This window comes from Chiloscyllium plagiosum, unplaced genomic scaffold (genome assembly GCF_037043375.1).
Source record: "Chiloscyllium plagiosum isolate Xiang-an unplaced genomic scaffold, Cpla_swu_hap1 HiC_scaffold_53X, whole genome shotgun sequence".
NCBI classification, from domain to species: Eukaryota; Metazoa; Chordata; class Chondrichthyes; order Orectolobiformes; family Hemiscylliidae; genus Chiloscyllium; species Chiloscyllium plagiosum.
Genome location: NW_028270191.1, coordinates 25,707,024 through 25,720,444, shown reverse-complemented (window position 1 = coordinate 25,720,444; position 13,421 = coordinate 25,707,024). Strand labels below are relative to the sequence as shown.

The 13,421-nt window shown below is 42.4% G+C and overlaps 1 protein-coding gene across 1 annotated transcript; it reads right to left on the bottom strand.

The window, feature by feature from the left end:
* Positions 1-208: 208 nt before the first annotated feature.
* tsfm (Ts translation elongation factor, mitochondrial) lies at positions 209-12,036 on the bottom strand. The gene is made up of 6 exons (XM_043681751.2): positions 11,898-12,036; positions 7,128-7,283; positions 3,937-4,065; positions 3,346-3,468; positions 1,999-2,083; positions 209-735 (listed from the first exon to the last, which is right to left on the bottom strand). The coding sequence occupies exons 1-6, from the start codon at positions 11,955-11,957 to the stop codon at positions 317-319; spliced, it is 972 nt and encodes a 323-aa protein (XP_043537686.1). The 5' UTR covers positions 11,958-12,036; the 3' UTR covers positions 209-316.
* Between the last annotated feature and the right edge of the window lie 1,385 nt (positions 12,037-13,421).

Below are 13,421 nucleotides of genomic sequence, written 5' to 3'. Positions count from 1 at the left end.
AAAAAAGTGTTTTGGGATGTCATTGACAGAGATTGTATAGATAAAACTCCTTTCTATGCCTTGGTTGCAATGAAGAATGACCGCTTGCATGAACTAAGTGTACAATGCCAAAACCCGTGAAACTGCATCCTTGTCAGAAACAACTGATTTATCATAAGCTTGCTCGAGTAACAGTTTAACAGAGGAGCAAAGAAAGACACTATAAATGTACCCCTATTCAATGTGTTGGAGATCATTATTTTATTCTGATATCAATAAAGAGATTTTCACAATGAAAAATGGTACACATTCCTTTGAACGCATCAATGCATTCCAACTATACTTTCTCTGCCAATTCAGTTACCTCACCACACTCGTACCGTACAAAGTCCAGCACTGACACCCCCCTTGTAAGCAGGAACTGCCCTACAGTTGTGTCAGGGTCCAGCAGAAAAGGCTGTGCCAACATCTTGGTCTCTGTGTCATCACCAGGTGGGTCCTCCATTGAGCCCATAGATAGTGGCATCATTCCCACAATGTGCTGACCTAACCTGCGGCCCAGCTCTGAGAAGTTTACATTTGAATTATGCTCCATGGGCTTACAAATCACTAGTGCACCATATTTTCCAAATGTCATCTTTGAGAGGTTTGGGTTGTCCTCTGGCAACATTCCATGAACATACGTGCCAATATAGCAATCAGTTGGCACAGCCACCCAGGAAGCTCTTCTTATAGTCATGTTCTCACCAAGGTTACCTTTTAAAATATTTTTAAAAAAGGGCGAATCAAAATGTGTTTGTAAAAAGCAGGGTTCTTATTCTTGAATTAAGACATCACATGAAAATCAAATTCTTCAGTGAGGGTGCACTTATTAAAATACACTAAATTACAAACCAGCTTTGGGATGTAGGTGGTGATATATTACAGATCATTTAGGGTGTCAGATTTACTGTAGGACATCCATTTTTGCTTGCGTGTCATCATCTGGAGCAATGCATTGTGATGGTCGAGATTCCAATTTTCTTTCTGTCGTATAGCTGACCAAGAACCTCTCCCACTCTTACCAACTGCCGCATCATAGGGTGGAAGGAATTACAGGTTGGTATGCAACCTGTTTGGCTGTGCTATGAAAACATCTTCCTTGACAACCAAGTCTCAAATCTACAGCTTCAGGTAGGAACATCACCCACTCTGCCACAAGCCCTCCTAATGAGTTAGTTAACAACTTGAGTGTGTAGTAATTGGAGAATTAGTGGGAGATCAAGGTGAAAGTCAGTTCTGAGGAATAGATACTTCAGCATTTGTTACACTCCAGCATCAGTAGCAAGCACTGCCACGCAAAACAAGTCATGCTTAATTGCCCATACGAGTTAGGTGCATTGGTCAGGGGGTATGGGTCTGGGTGGGTTACTCTGCGGAGGGTCAGTGTGGACTTGTTGGGCCGAAGGGCCTGTTTCCACACTAGGAAATCAAATCAAATCTAGACATTTCTTCCTTTGCCTCTAATCATGCTCTCTTTTACCGTCTCTCCATTTTATATGTGTTATGATCATTGCAGCTCTGAGCTTTCTTCTCTTCCTTCTCATAGGCTCCAAATCCAATCCTATAGACTTTTCTTTTGGCACCCTCACTGTGCTGACATAAACATGATTGCAGTCTCCTACTCCAACTCATTTCCTCGCAGTAGCTCAAAGCTGTGCATGGTTTTGTCTCCTTTGTGTTTTCTAAATTCCAACAGTGACGACACTTAAAGTACTTAATTGATTGTAATGCACTTAGGATGTCCCAAAGCTTGTGAAAGGAATAATATTACCGGAAAGCTTCCTTTTCTTTCTCCCTCAGTTTTTTTTCCTCTGGCAGTTATCTGGACTAGACTACAGAGATGGTCATATTTATATCAAAAATGTTACTGAGGAAACTTTAATTTTAAGAAAGAATAGATAGCTATGCCATTGCACCTCCCTGCCAAAAAAAAGGGCAAAGCAACTCAGCAGGCTATGATTATACTGCTGATCTTACCAATAGCCAGGGCAAGCTGGTCAGCAAGGGGACGACTGTCTAAACTGGTTTTCAATTGTGTTATTTCTTCAGTCGTAAGGAAATTCTGAAAAGTAATTGTGAAACTTTAATATACATGAGAATTATAAGGTTGTTTATTAATCAGAATCACTTTCTCAACCCATCCTTTGGGCAAAAATTTAATTTGAATCTACAGGACATAATGATAAAAGGAGATGGGGTTTTTTCCCCCCAAATCGCAACAAAACATAATCTGCGCTACCACTTTCTCTCTTGCTCTTCCTATCTGGCAGTGCTAGGCTTCCACTTGCCACCTCATAGTTTGACACTTCTGTCAGAAGGAAACTCTCACCAATCTGGAAGTGCTGCCTAAATACAAGATTAAGGAAGAGTGGTGGAGTGGGTGGAAGATGTCATTGAACCCTGACAGTCGAGCAGATATTAGGACCATGCCTTTTGGGAAATCCACGATAGTAAACCTTTCACTAATCGATAGGATAATATGTCTTGGATGGCACAATGTCACAAGATGGTACAATGCAGGACAGGAAAATATTTGTTCCAGCAATGCTCCACTTGCTGATCCTTAATGGGGCATAGAAAATAGAATAACAATCCCAGCTGATTCTCTTGGTGAATTTTTATAATTCCTGATAACAAGACAGACAAGAGTGGGATATGTCAGCAAATACAAGCAACAGCAGGTAGCTGCTGTGGCAAATTCAATAATCCAATATTTGAAGTAGAACTCCAAGGCATTGTTGATGGTTAAGCAGCCAGTCTGTGTTACAAGTAAAACATCAAGCATTGAGTGGTCAATGGAAAATGGGATTATTCTGATTTAACATACTCTATGACTATGTGACTGAACATGACAATGGGGGAAAGTGAGGACGGCAGATGCTGGAGAGTCAGAGTTGAAGAGTGTGGTGCTGGAAAAGCACAGCAGGTCAGGCAGCATCCGAGGAGCAAGAGAGTTGACGTTTCAGGCATAAGCCCTTCTTCATTGCCCTTGACTCTCCTGCTGCCTGACCTGCTGGGCTTTTCCAGCGCCACACTGCACATGATAATGCCCTAATGAACTGTGTAGTCCTGGCTGGATCAACAATGAGAAATTTTCTCAATGCTCTCAGCAGCTAGACTACCTGGGTTTAGCAGGTTAAAACTCGAGTAGTCCAGGCATGCTTGTAGGATTTGCTCCTACTGGGAAAGATCTATAAACAACAAAATGAAACCTAGCAGATATAGCCTTCTCAGTTGTTTAGTTTGGAGACTCAAACAATGGTGATGAGCTTCAGCTGACAAACAAGATTCCAGTTTTATTATAAATAGGAAATAAAGACAAACCTTGTTGTAATTGATGATGTTTGCATGCTTGGAGTGACAGTGTGACATTGTGGCAGTGGCTGCTTGCTGCACCAGCTGCTGGAACTTGACATTTCGGGCAACAAAATCTGTTTCACAATTCACCTGTCATGGGGGAGAAAAACACATTTCTGTCAAGAAGGACCATTTTGTTTATAGGATTATGGATTTATATGAAATCGTATAGCACAGGAGACTATTCAGCCCATTAGGCTCTACTGGCTCTTTGGAAGATCAAATATAAAACTAATTAAATTAGTTTTATTGCCCACACTGCTCTTTCAGAGATTTTAATTTGCTAACTGATTCATACATTAATTCTATCAGGATAGGACACAAAATGACTCTGGTGAATGTAGATTCCATAGTAAATTTTAAGAGATTAGATATGCACTTAAAAAAGAGATTTGTAGGGCGCTGATGAAACAGCAGGAATGGGATGGGGTGGTGGTGGGGAGTGGATATCTCTTTCAGAGAACTGATGCAGGTAAAATGGGCTGGATGGCCTCGTATGCTATAAATGCCATGATTTAACATGTGTGTCACTTCAAACCAAACATTCTTCATCTTTACCTCCACCAGGACAGCTGAGTTTCCATCTTTCAGCAGTCCAATGAGGCCCTCCTTTGTTTTTCGGCCTTGTAGTTTAGAAGCTTTACTCCATCCTTCCTTATGGGCCTGTCTGTGCAGCCAGGCTTCAGCCTTTGAAAAGAAACAACTTTAATTACCTTGGACAGTACCAAATTATTTCATCCCTGGGAACAATGAAATTTGCCTCATTAATCCTTTGGACTCTGTACCCTTTTTGCCAACCACCCTCAAAACTGGCAAGCAAAGTAATTAGTTTACATTTCAAATGTAGGAATATTCTTTCATAATCTGTCTTGTTTTGAATTAGGATATTGTGCTTGAATACATTTTCTACTCTATTCCTGAATCACGTATATAGGGAACAGGCTCGTGCATCTTATAATGAATATTACAAAGATGCTGTCATGTTGCTTAAAGACGACTAGTTGAAAATGGTATCAGGCCTGATTTTTTACGTGTATGAACAATCAGATAAGATGATGTATTACGAAAGGAGTCATAGGGTCATAGTCATAGAGATGCACAGCATGGAAACAGATCCTTTGGTCCAACCGTCCACGCCGACCAGACATCCCAACCCAATCTAATCCCACCTGCCAGCACCTGGCCCATATCCCTCCAAACCCTTCCTATTCATACATCCATCCAAATACCTTTTAAATGTTGCAATTGTACTAGCCTCCACCACTTTCCCTGGCAGCTCATTCCATACACATACCACCCTCTGTGTGAAAAGGTTGCCCCTTAGGTCTCTTTTATATCATTCCCCTCTCACACTAAACCTATGCCCTCTAGTTCTGGACTCCCCGACCCCAAGGAAAAGACTTTGTCTACTTACCCTGTCCATGCCCCTCATAATTTTGTAAACCTCTATAAGGTCACCCCTCAGCCTCCGATGCTCCAGGGAAAACAGCCCCACCCTGTTGAGCCTCTCCCTATAGCTCAAATCCTCCAACCCTGGCAACATCCTTGTAAATCTTTTCTGAACACTTTCAACTTTCACAACATCCTTCCCATAGGAAGGAGACCAGAATTGCATGAACTTATTCCAACAGTGGCCTAACCAATGTCCTGTACAGCCACAACATGACCTCCCAACTCCTGTACTCAATACTCTGACCAATAAAGAAAAGTATACCAAACGCCTTCTTCACTGTCCTATCTACCTGCGACTCCACTTTCAAGAAGCTATGAACCTGCATTCCGAGGTCTCTTTGTTCAACAACACTCCCTAGGACCTTACCATTAAGTGTATAAGTCCTGCTAAGATTTGCTTTCCCAAAATGCAGCTCCACTTTAGATATACTTTATCCTGTAAAGCACTTTGAGACATCCCAAGGTTGTGACAAGTGCAACATAAATATGAGTCTTCTTGTATCAGCAGAGTTATCACTGATGCTAAGGATTTGAATATTAAGAAATATGTCATCATTGCATCCTTTGCTGAATTTCATTCACGATTCTATACCAGAAGCTGTGTGAACATGAAGTCTCAGTTCAGGTACTGACCTATAGAAACTAAATGTTTATGTTGAGCACAAATAAAAAGTCAGAGGAACAAGACCAAGCTGTAAGAGGTAGAACTTGTATATGATGCCTTGAACAGTTGGAGAGCCTGCCAACACCAAAACTATAGGCTCCCGCATAAGATTAGATTACATTACATTACATTACATTACAGTGTGGAAACAGGCCCTTCGGCCCAACAAGTCCACACCGACCCGCCGAAGCGAAACCCACCCATACCCCTACATTTACCCCTTACCTAACACTACGGGCAATTTAGCATGGCCAATTCACCTGACCCTGCACATCTTTTGGACTGTGGGAGGAAACCGGAGCACCCGGAGGAAACCCACGCAGACACGGGGAGAACGTGCAAACTCCACACAGTCAGTCGCCTGAGGCGGGAATTGAACCCGGGTCTCAGGCGTTGTGAGGCAGCAGTGCTAACCACTGTGCCACCGTGCCGCCCATAAGGAGTAGCAGTTTAGATGAGAAATATGAGGTTATGTTCTTTGGTAGAAAAAAATAAAAGAGCTGAATATAATTTAAATGGAGAAATATTGCAGCAAGTTAGAGCACATAGGGATTTGGGAGTCCTCATGCACGAATCACAAAAAACTTCCATCCAACTTCAGATAACAAGGGAGCTAAATGGAATATATGCCTTTATTTCAAAGAAAAATGGAGTATAAAAATAAGGAGTTCTTGCTAAAACTAGAATACTGAACAACTTTGGTCCTCTTATCTGAGGAAAGATATGCTGATATTGGAGGCAGAGCTGAAAATGTGTTGCTGGAAAAGCGCAGCAGGTCAGGCAGCATCCAAAGAACAGGAGAATCGACGTTTCGGCCATAAGCCCTTCTTCAGGAATCAGGATATTGGAGGCAGCCCAGAGAAGGTTGGGTAGTTTGGGGCTTGTACTCATTGGTGTTTAGAAGCATGAGAGGCGACCTTATTGAAACATGCAAGATTCTCTGGAGCCTGATAGGGTGGATGTGGAAAGGTTGTTTTCCCTCGGTGGGAAAGTCTAGAGCTACAGGGTATAATCTCAGAATAAAAGGGTAATCCATTTAAGACAAATCACATATTTCTACGCTCAGAGTTTAGCAAATCTGTGGAATCCTTTCCTGCAGAGCGCTTGTAGAGGCTTTATTGTTAAGTATATTCAAGGCTGGGACAGACAGATTTTTAATCAGTAAGGGAATCAAGGGTTCACGGGAACAGAGAGGGAAGTGAATCAGCCATGATCTCACTGGTGGAGCAGACTTGATGAGCTGAATGGCCTACTTCTGCTCCTGCATCTGATGGTCTGATGTGATCTATAGCCCAAGGAAGTCCCAGTTTAGTTTCTAGTCTGTGTTCAGTTCACTACTGTAATCAACTGTGGAATGCTGCAACATCGCAGGAATAGCAAAGAGGTGACAAAAATAATTAGCTTGAATTTCCTACTCACTATCCAAACAACTTGGTTTGCTTATGATGTCCCCAAATTCAAACGGTCAGCTGAAGCATACAATCAAGCTGTGGATCTGAAGAATTCCCTCGAAGTAAGGTATCAAAAGGCTGCCTTTACCTATGAAACCATATCATACCATCAGGTTGGGGCTTGAAGGGAAACATACATTGGGGTATCCAGCAGCAACTTTCACATTATAATTTCCACCTACCTGCTGAAGGTCACTGCTAAACTTCTCTAAGGCCTTCTTACAATTTGTAAATGAGTATCCTGTCTTCTTCCGGAGTTTCAGGAGGAGTTCTTTATCAGCTGCCATTAATCTAACCCCAGAACAGTGCAGAAACTGGGTTGACCGTGCAGAAAAGACCTAACAAAAGCAAACAGAACTCTTACAGAACTTTGTAACACAATCTACACGTTGACACATTAGTTCCACAATGTTGCTTTACTAAGATTCTATCAAAAGGTCACAATGCTATCTCCCTTGATGTGCAAGGGTTGCTCCAATCCAATACTTTGTGATGGAGGAATACAGTTTCTGTGTTTGCTCCTCATCATATAGCAAGCCTGTCAGTTCAGTCACATTACAGTGGGCAGCTATCATGGGAGGCCAGGCATTTCACCACAAGGAGAAATAACTTGCAAGGGCAATGGTTGTGTTCCAAAGAATGGAATTTAAATGGGGCCCTTTCACCTATATGGGAGCTGGAAGGCTCCATGTGATCGGTAGCTTGTTCTTGGTTTTTTATTAAATGGAAGAGGGGAAAAAAAAGGAAAAGAACTGAGTCCTAGCTGTCAAAATCCCATAGTCAGGCAGGCTGCAAATTTAGGAGGCGAAAGTGAGTACTGCAAATGCTGGAGCTTAGAGTCAACAGTATGGTGCTGGAAAAGCACAGCAGGTCAGGCAGCATCCGAGTAGCAGGAAAATCAATGTTTTGGGCAAAAGCCCCTAATCAGGAATGAGAAATCTAGGTCACAACCGATCAGCATGGGAGTAAAGCTATATCATAGCTATGAGTTTTAGAATGTGCACACATTTCCTTGTCGGCATTTGGATTTACTTGAAAACCACCCACCCCCCCCAGACACACCACAATTTGCTGACTTCTTGTAATCACTGTGAAATTCAGTACTGTACAGGTATATAGCCCTACATAAACCCATAAATGCATTTTGACAGGAGTTTCATGGTCATTTTACACCCTTCCTGAAACTGAGTGACCCAAATGGGTCTTTTCAATTTCTTATTATAATGTATGATTGGAAAGTCATAAGCACCCCCCCCAGTTCACTGGCACATTATTATATTTTTAATAGATAGTAATTAATACATAATTAGGGGCAAGAGGGAAACTTGGCTGTTCAAGTGTATTGACAGACTATCCAAATTTTAGAGGTTAAAAACCTAACCTGACAGTGAACTGTAGATCCTGAAAACCGACAGACTAAATAAAATTTTATTTGAAGTATTTATGACTTTGAGGTCAGTGCGGGAAATGGGTCAGACACATTTGAGGGTTGTGCCACAGTGGTGGGGACTTCTTGGTTGAAGATGAACATTTCTGAGAGCCTCTTGCAGAAGGTTGCATTATCAAAATAGATGAAATGGAGACAAAGAAACTGGGAGAATAGAATGGAGTCTTTATAGGAAGTGGGGTGTGAGCATATACAGTTAAGGTAACTGTGGGAATCAGTGGGTTTGTAGTGGATATTGGTGGCCAGCCTATCCCCAGAAATGGGAACAGAGATATCAAGGAAGGAAAGGACAGAGTCAGAAATGAACCAGGTGAAGATGAGAGCAAGGTGGAAATTGGAAGGAAAATTGATAAAATTTCCAATTCTGGGTAGGAGAGGGAAGCAGCACTGATTAATCAATGTACCGGGAAAGAATTGTACGGAGGGACCCAAGTAGGACTAGAACAAGGAATGTTCCATGTAACCTACAAAGAGGGGCATGTGCAGGTTCCCATGGCCACACCTTTGATTTGAGGAAAGTGAGAGGAGTTAAAGGAAAAGTTGTTCAAAGTCAGGACGAGCTCAGCCAGGCGGAGGAGGGTGATAGTGAATGAGGATGGTTCAGGCCTAATTTTTAAAAATTTGTTCATGCGATGTGGGCATTGCTGGCTAGACCAGTATTTATTGTCCATCCCTAATTGACCAGAGGCCAGTCAAGCATCAACCACACTGCTGTGGCACATGTAGACCAGACCAGGTAATGATAGCAGTTTCCTTGCCGAAAGGACATGAGTGAACCAGATGGGTTTTTCTGATAATTGACAATGGTTTTGTGGTCATCATTAGACTGTTAATTCCGGATTTTTATTGAATTCAAACTTCACCATGTACTGTGGTAGGATTTGAACTCTGGTCCTCTGTTACCTAGGTTTCTGAATTAATAGTTTAACGTTAATACCATGAGGCCAGTGCCTCACCCTTGAGAAAGAGACAGATAACCCTCAGACCATCCTGATGGGGGACGGATGTGTAGAGGGATTGCATGTCCATGGTGAAGAGGAGGTGGCAGGTGCTAGAAAACTGGAAATTCTGAAACTGACCATAAGATGTCAGAAGAATCACGAAGTAAGTGGAAAGCAATTGGACAAGGGGAGAGAAAATAGAGTTAAGGTTGAAAGAAAATAATAATCTCAGGATTGCTACTGGTGCCACCGGCTAGTAAATTGAGAGCCAGAAGGGGGCATGAAAAAGCCATAGCAGGTAGGATTAAGGAAAACCCTAAGGCATTCTACACTTACGTGAGGAACAAGAGGATGGTCAGAGCGAGGGATAGGGCCAATCAGGGATAATGGAGGGAACTTGCACCTGGAGTTGGAGGTGGTGGGGGAATGAATGAATACTTTGCTTCAGTATTCACTACTGAGAGGGACCTTGTCGTTTATGAGGACAGCGTGAAACAGACTGATATGCTCGAACAGGTTGATCTTGAGGAGGAGGATATGCTGAAAATTTTGAAAAACATAAGGATGGATAAACCCCCTAGGCCAGATGGGATATACCCAAGGTTACTACAGGAAGTGAGGGAAGAGATTGCTGTGCCTTTGGCGATGACCTTTGTGTCCTCAATCTCCGCTGGAGTAGTACCAGATGACTGGAGGGTGGCAAATGTTATTCCCTTGTTCAAGAAAGGGAATAGAGATAATCCTGGAAATAACAAACCAGTCAGTCTTACATCTATGGTGGGCAAATTATTGGAGAGGGTTCTGAGAGACAGGATTTACGATAAACTATGGTTTTCCAAGTTATTAGAGATAAAAGGAACAGGAGAATCGACGTTTCGGGCATAAGCCCTTCTTATGCCCGAAACGTCGATTCTCCTGTTCCTTGGATGCTGCCTGACCTGCTGCGCTTTTCCAGCAACACATTTTCAGCTCTGATCTCCAGCATCTGCAGTCCTCACTTTCCCCTTTATTAGAGATAGTCAGCATGGCTTTGTGAGGGGCAGGTCATGCCTCACAAGCCTTATTGAATTCTTTGAGGATGTGACAAAACATATTGATGAAGGTAGAGCAGTGGAATGTGGTGTACATGGATTTTAGCAAGGCATTTGATAAGGTTCCCCATAGTGGACTCATTCAGAAGGAAAAGAGACATGGGATTACAGGGAAATTTGGCTGTTTGGATACTGAATTAGCTGGCTCACAGAAGACAGAGGGTGGTAGTAGATGGAAAGTATTCAGCCTGGAGCTCGTTGACTAGTGGTGTTCTGCAGGGATCTGTTCAGGAACCTCTGCTCTTTGTGATTTTTATAAATGACTTGGATCAGGAAGTGGAACAGTGGGTTTGTAAGTTTGCCAATGACATGAAGGTTGGAGAAGTGGTGGATAGTGTGGAGGGCTGTTTTAGATTACAACAGGACATTAACAGGATGCAGAACTGAGCTGATAAGTGGCAGATGGAGTTCAAACTGGAAAAGTGTGAAGAGATTCATTTTGGAAGGTCGAATTTGAATGCAGAATACAGGGTTAAAGGCAGTATTCTTGGCGGTGTGGAGGAACAGAGGGATCTTGGGGTCCATGTCCATTGATCCCTCAAAGTTGCCACCCAAGTTGATAGGGTTGTTAAGAAGGCATATTTTCATTAGCAGGGGGATTGAGTTTAAGAGCTGCGAGGATATGCTGCAGGTCTCTAGAGTCCTGGTTAGACCACACTTGGAATATTGTGTTCAGTTCTGGTTGCCTCATTATAGGAAAGATGTGGAAGCTTTAGAGAGGGTACAGAGGAGATTTACCAGGATGCTGCCTGGATTGGAGGGCATGTCTTATGAATAAAGGTTGAGAGCGCTGGGGCTTTTCTCATTGGAACGAAGGTGACTTGATGGAGGTCTATAAGATGATGACAGGGTGAATAGCCAGAGAATTTTTCCCAGGGCAGAAATGGCTATCACAAAGGTGCATAATTTTAAGGTGACTGGAGGAAGGTTATGGGGAGATGTCAGAGGTAGATTCTTCAAACTGGAGTGTGGTGGGTGCATGGAATGCACTGCCAGCGATAGCAGTAGTGTTAGATACATTAGGGACAATGAGTCCCATCCCCCTATTCTCCCAATAAAAGCCCTGCAATTTCCTCCTTTGTAGATCCAATTCTATTTTTAAAGTTACAACTGAAACCAGCTGCCCTTGTCTGGTAGATTATTCAAGTTATAATTGTTGTTAATTTTCTAATCCTATTGGATTTTTTATTGTTAATTATCTGACTATTCTACCATCTTCTATTTTTATGTCGAAATAATAAAGTGTATATCTAAATGATACAAACAAAATTTCAGTGGTCAGAGGTTAGTTGTACATGCTGCTCATATTCAAATATCATGCTGTGAAGGTTCAACCTAACTTGCTGGTCGAGAGTGAGCTGGCTTCCAGCAAATTAGTTACCTCGCACAGCCTGCGGCCTTCGAAAGATTATCCATCGATACTTTAAAACGCGAAAAACTTATCAAGATCAGAATCATAAGGATTTGCTTTACCTTGGAAATATCGATCCGAATGCTCCGCAGAACAGAGAAGGCGGCCATGGTGCTGTGCATTCTGAGAGGGGCAACGCTACAGACAAAGTGTTACCATACCATTCAGCGGAAAGCCCACACGAGCTAACTACAACAGCGCCTGTTCAGAGGAATCAAGCAAGAAAAGGTTGCTCTGCAGCTGAAAGTTTCGGTTGGCGCCTACTGGTGGCTGAAGTAGGAGACGATGATACACTAGATTTATTGTCTGCCCAACTGCTCAAGGAATATTTTTGAAAAGCAGAAACATTATTTAACTGAATGCACGATTCATGTTTCCAAATTAGACCGGGGGTGGAGTCATAGAAAGTAGAGCAGGAGTAAGCTGTACAGCCCTTCCACCCTGTTTCGCCTTTTATTATGCTCGTGGCTGATCCTCTACCTCAATAGCCTTTTCCAATTTCCCCCCATATCCTTTGATCAGTTTAACCTTAGTGCTGAATCCAACTCCTTAAAATCACGTTTTGGTCTTGACTGCTTTCTAATGAAATTCCACACACTCTGGGTGAAGAAATTTCTCATCTCAGTTATAGTTGGCCTACCCTGTATTCTTAGTCTGTGAGCTGAAAATGTGTTGCTGGAAAAGCGCATTAGGTCAGGCAGCATCCAAGGAGCAGGAGAATCGACGTTTTGGGCATGAGCCCTTCTTCAGGAAGTACTGAATTCCTGAAGAAGGGCTCATACTCGAAACGTCGATTCTCCTGCTCCTTAGATGGTGCCTGACCTGCTGCACTTTTCCAGCAACACATTTTCAGCTCTGATCTCCAACATCTGCAGTCCTCACTTTCTCCTCCCTTCTTAGTCTGTGACCCTTGGTTCTGGATTCCTGCATCATTAGGAACATCCTTTCTGCATCTACCCTGTTTAATCCTGTTAAAAATTTTATAGGTTCCTATGAGCTCGCCCAGCAGAGACATCAGCCCATAGTCTAGGCTGACACCTCCAGGTGATGTCTTTGTAGTTATGTTCCTGGAATTAAACAGTGCAAGCAGATATTTTGTATTTTATCCTGGCCAACATGTCTTCTTCAACCAACACCACCAAAATTAATTGATTAACTGATCATGTATCCACTGTGAGAGCTTTCTGTGCATAAATTAGCTGTTGTGTGCTTGCATCAATTAGCTTTGAAAGAAGAAAATTGTAGGCAATAAAGTAATCTGTTACATATGATAACAATGTAAAAGAAGGCTCCCACTCCTATTTCTAACAATCCATGATAGACCAAATCTTCAATCTTCAGCTAGAGATAGTTTATTCATCTTGGCCTCCTCCAGTGGGCCCCAACATTGCAGATACTAGTCGTTAAGCAATTTGATTCACTCCACATGATATCAAGAAATGGATGGAGGGACTGGATACTGCAAGGGCTGTAGGCCCTGACAATAGTACTGAAGACTTGTGCTCCAGAATTTGTTACTCCCCTATCTAAGCTCTTCCAGTACAGTTACAACACTGGCATCTATCTGACAATGTGAAAAATTGCCC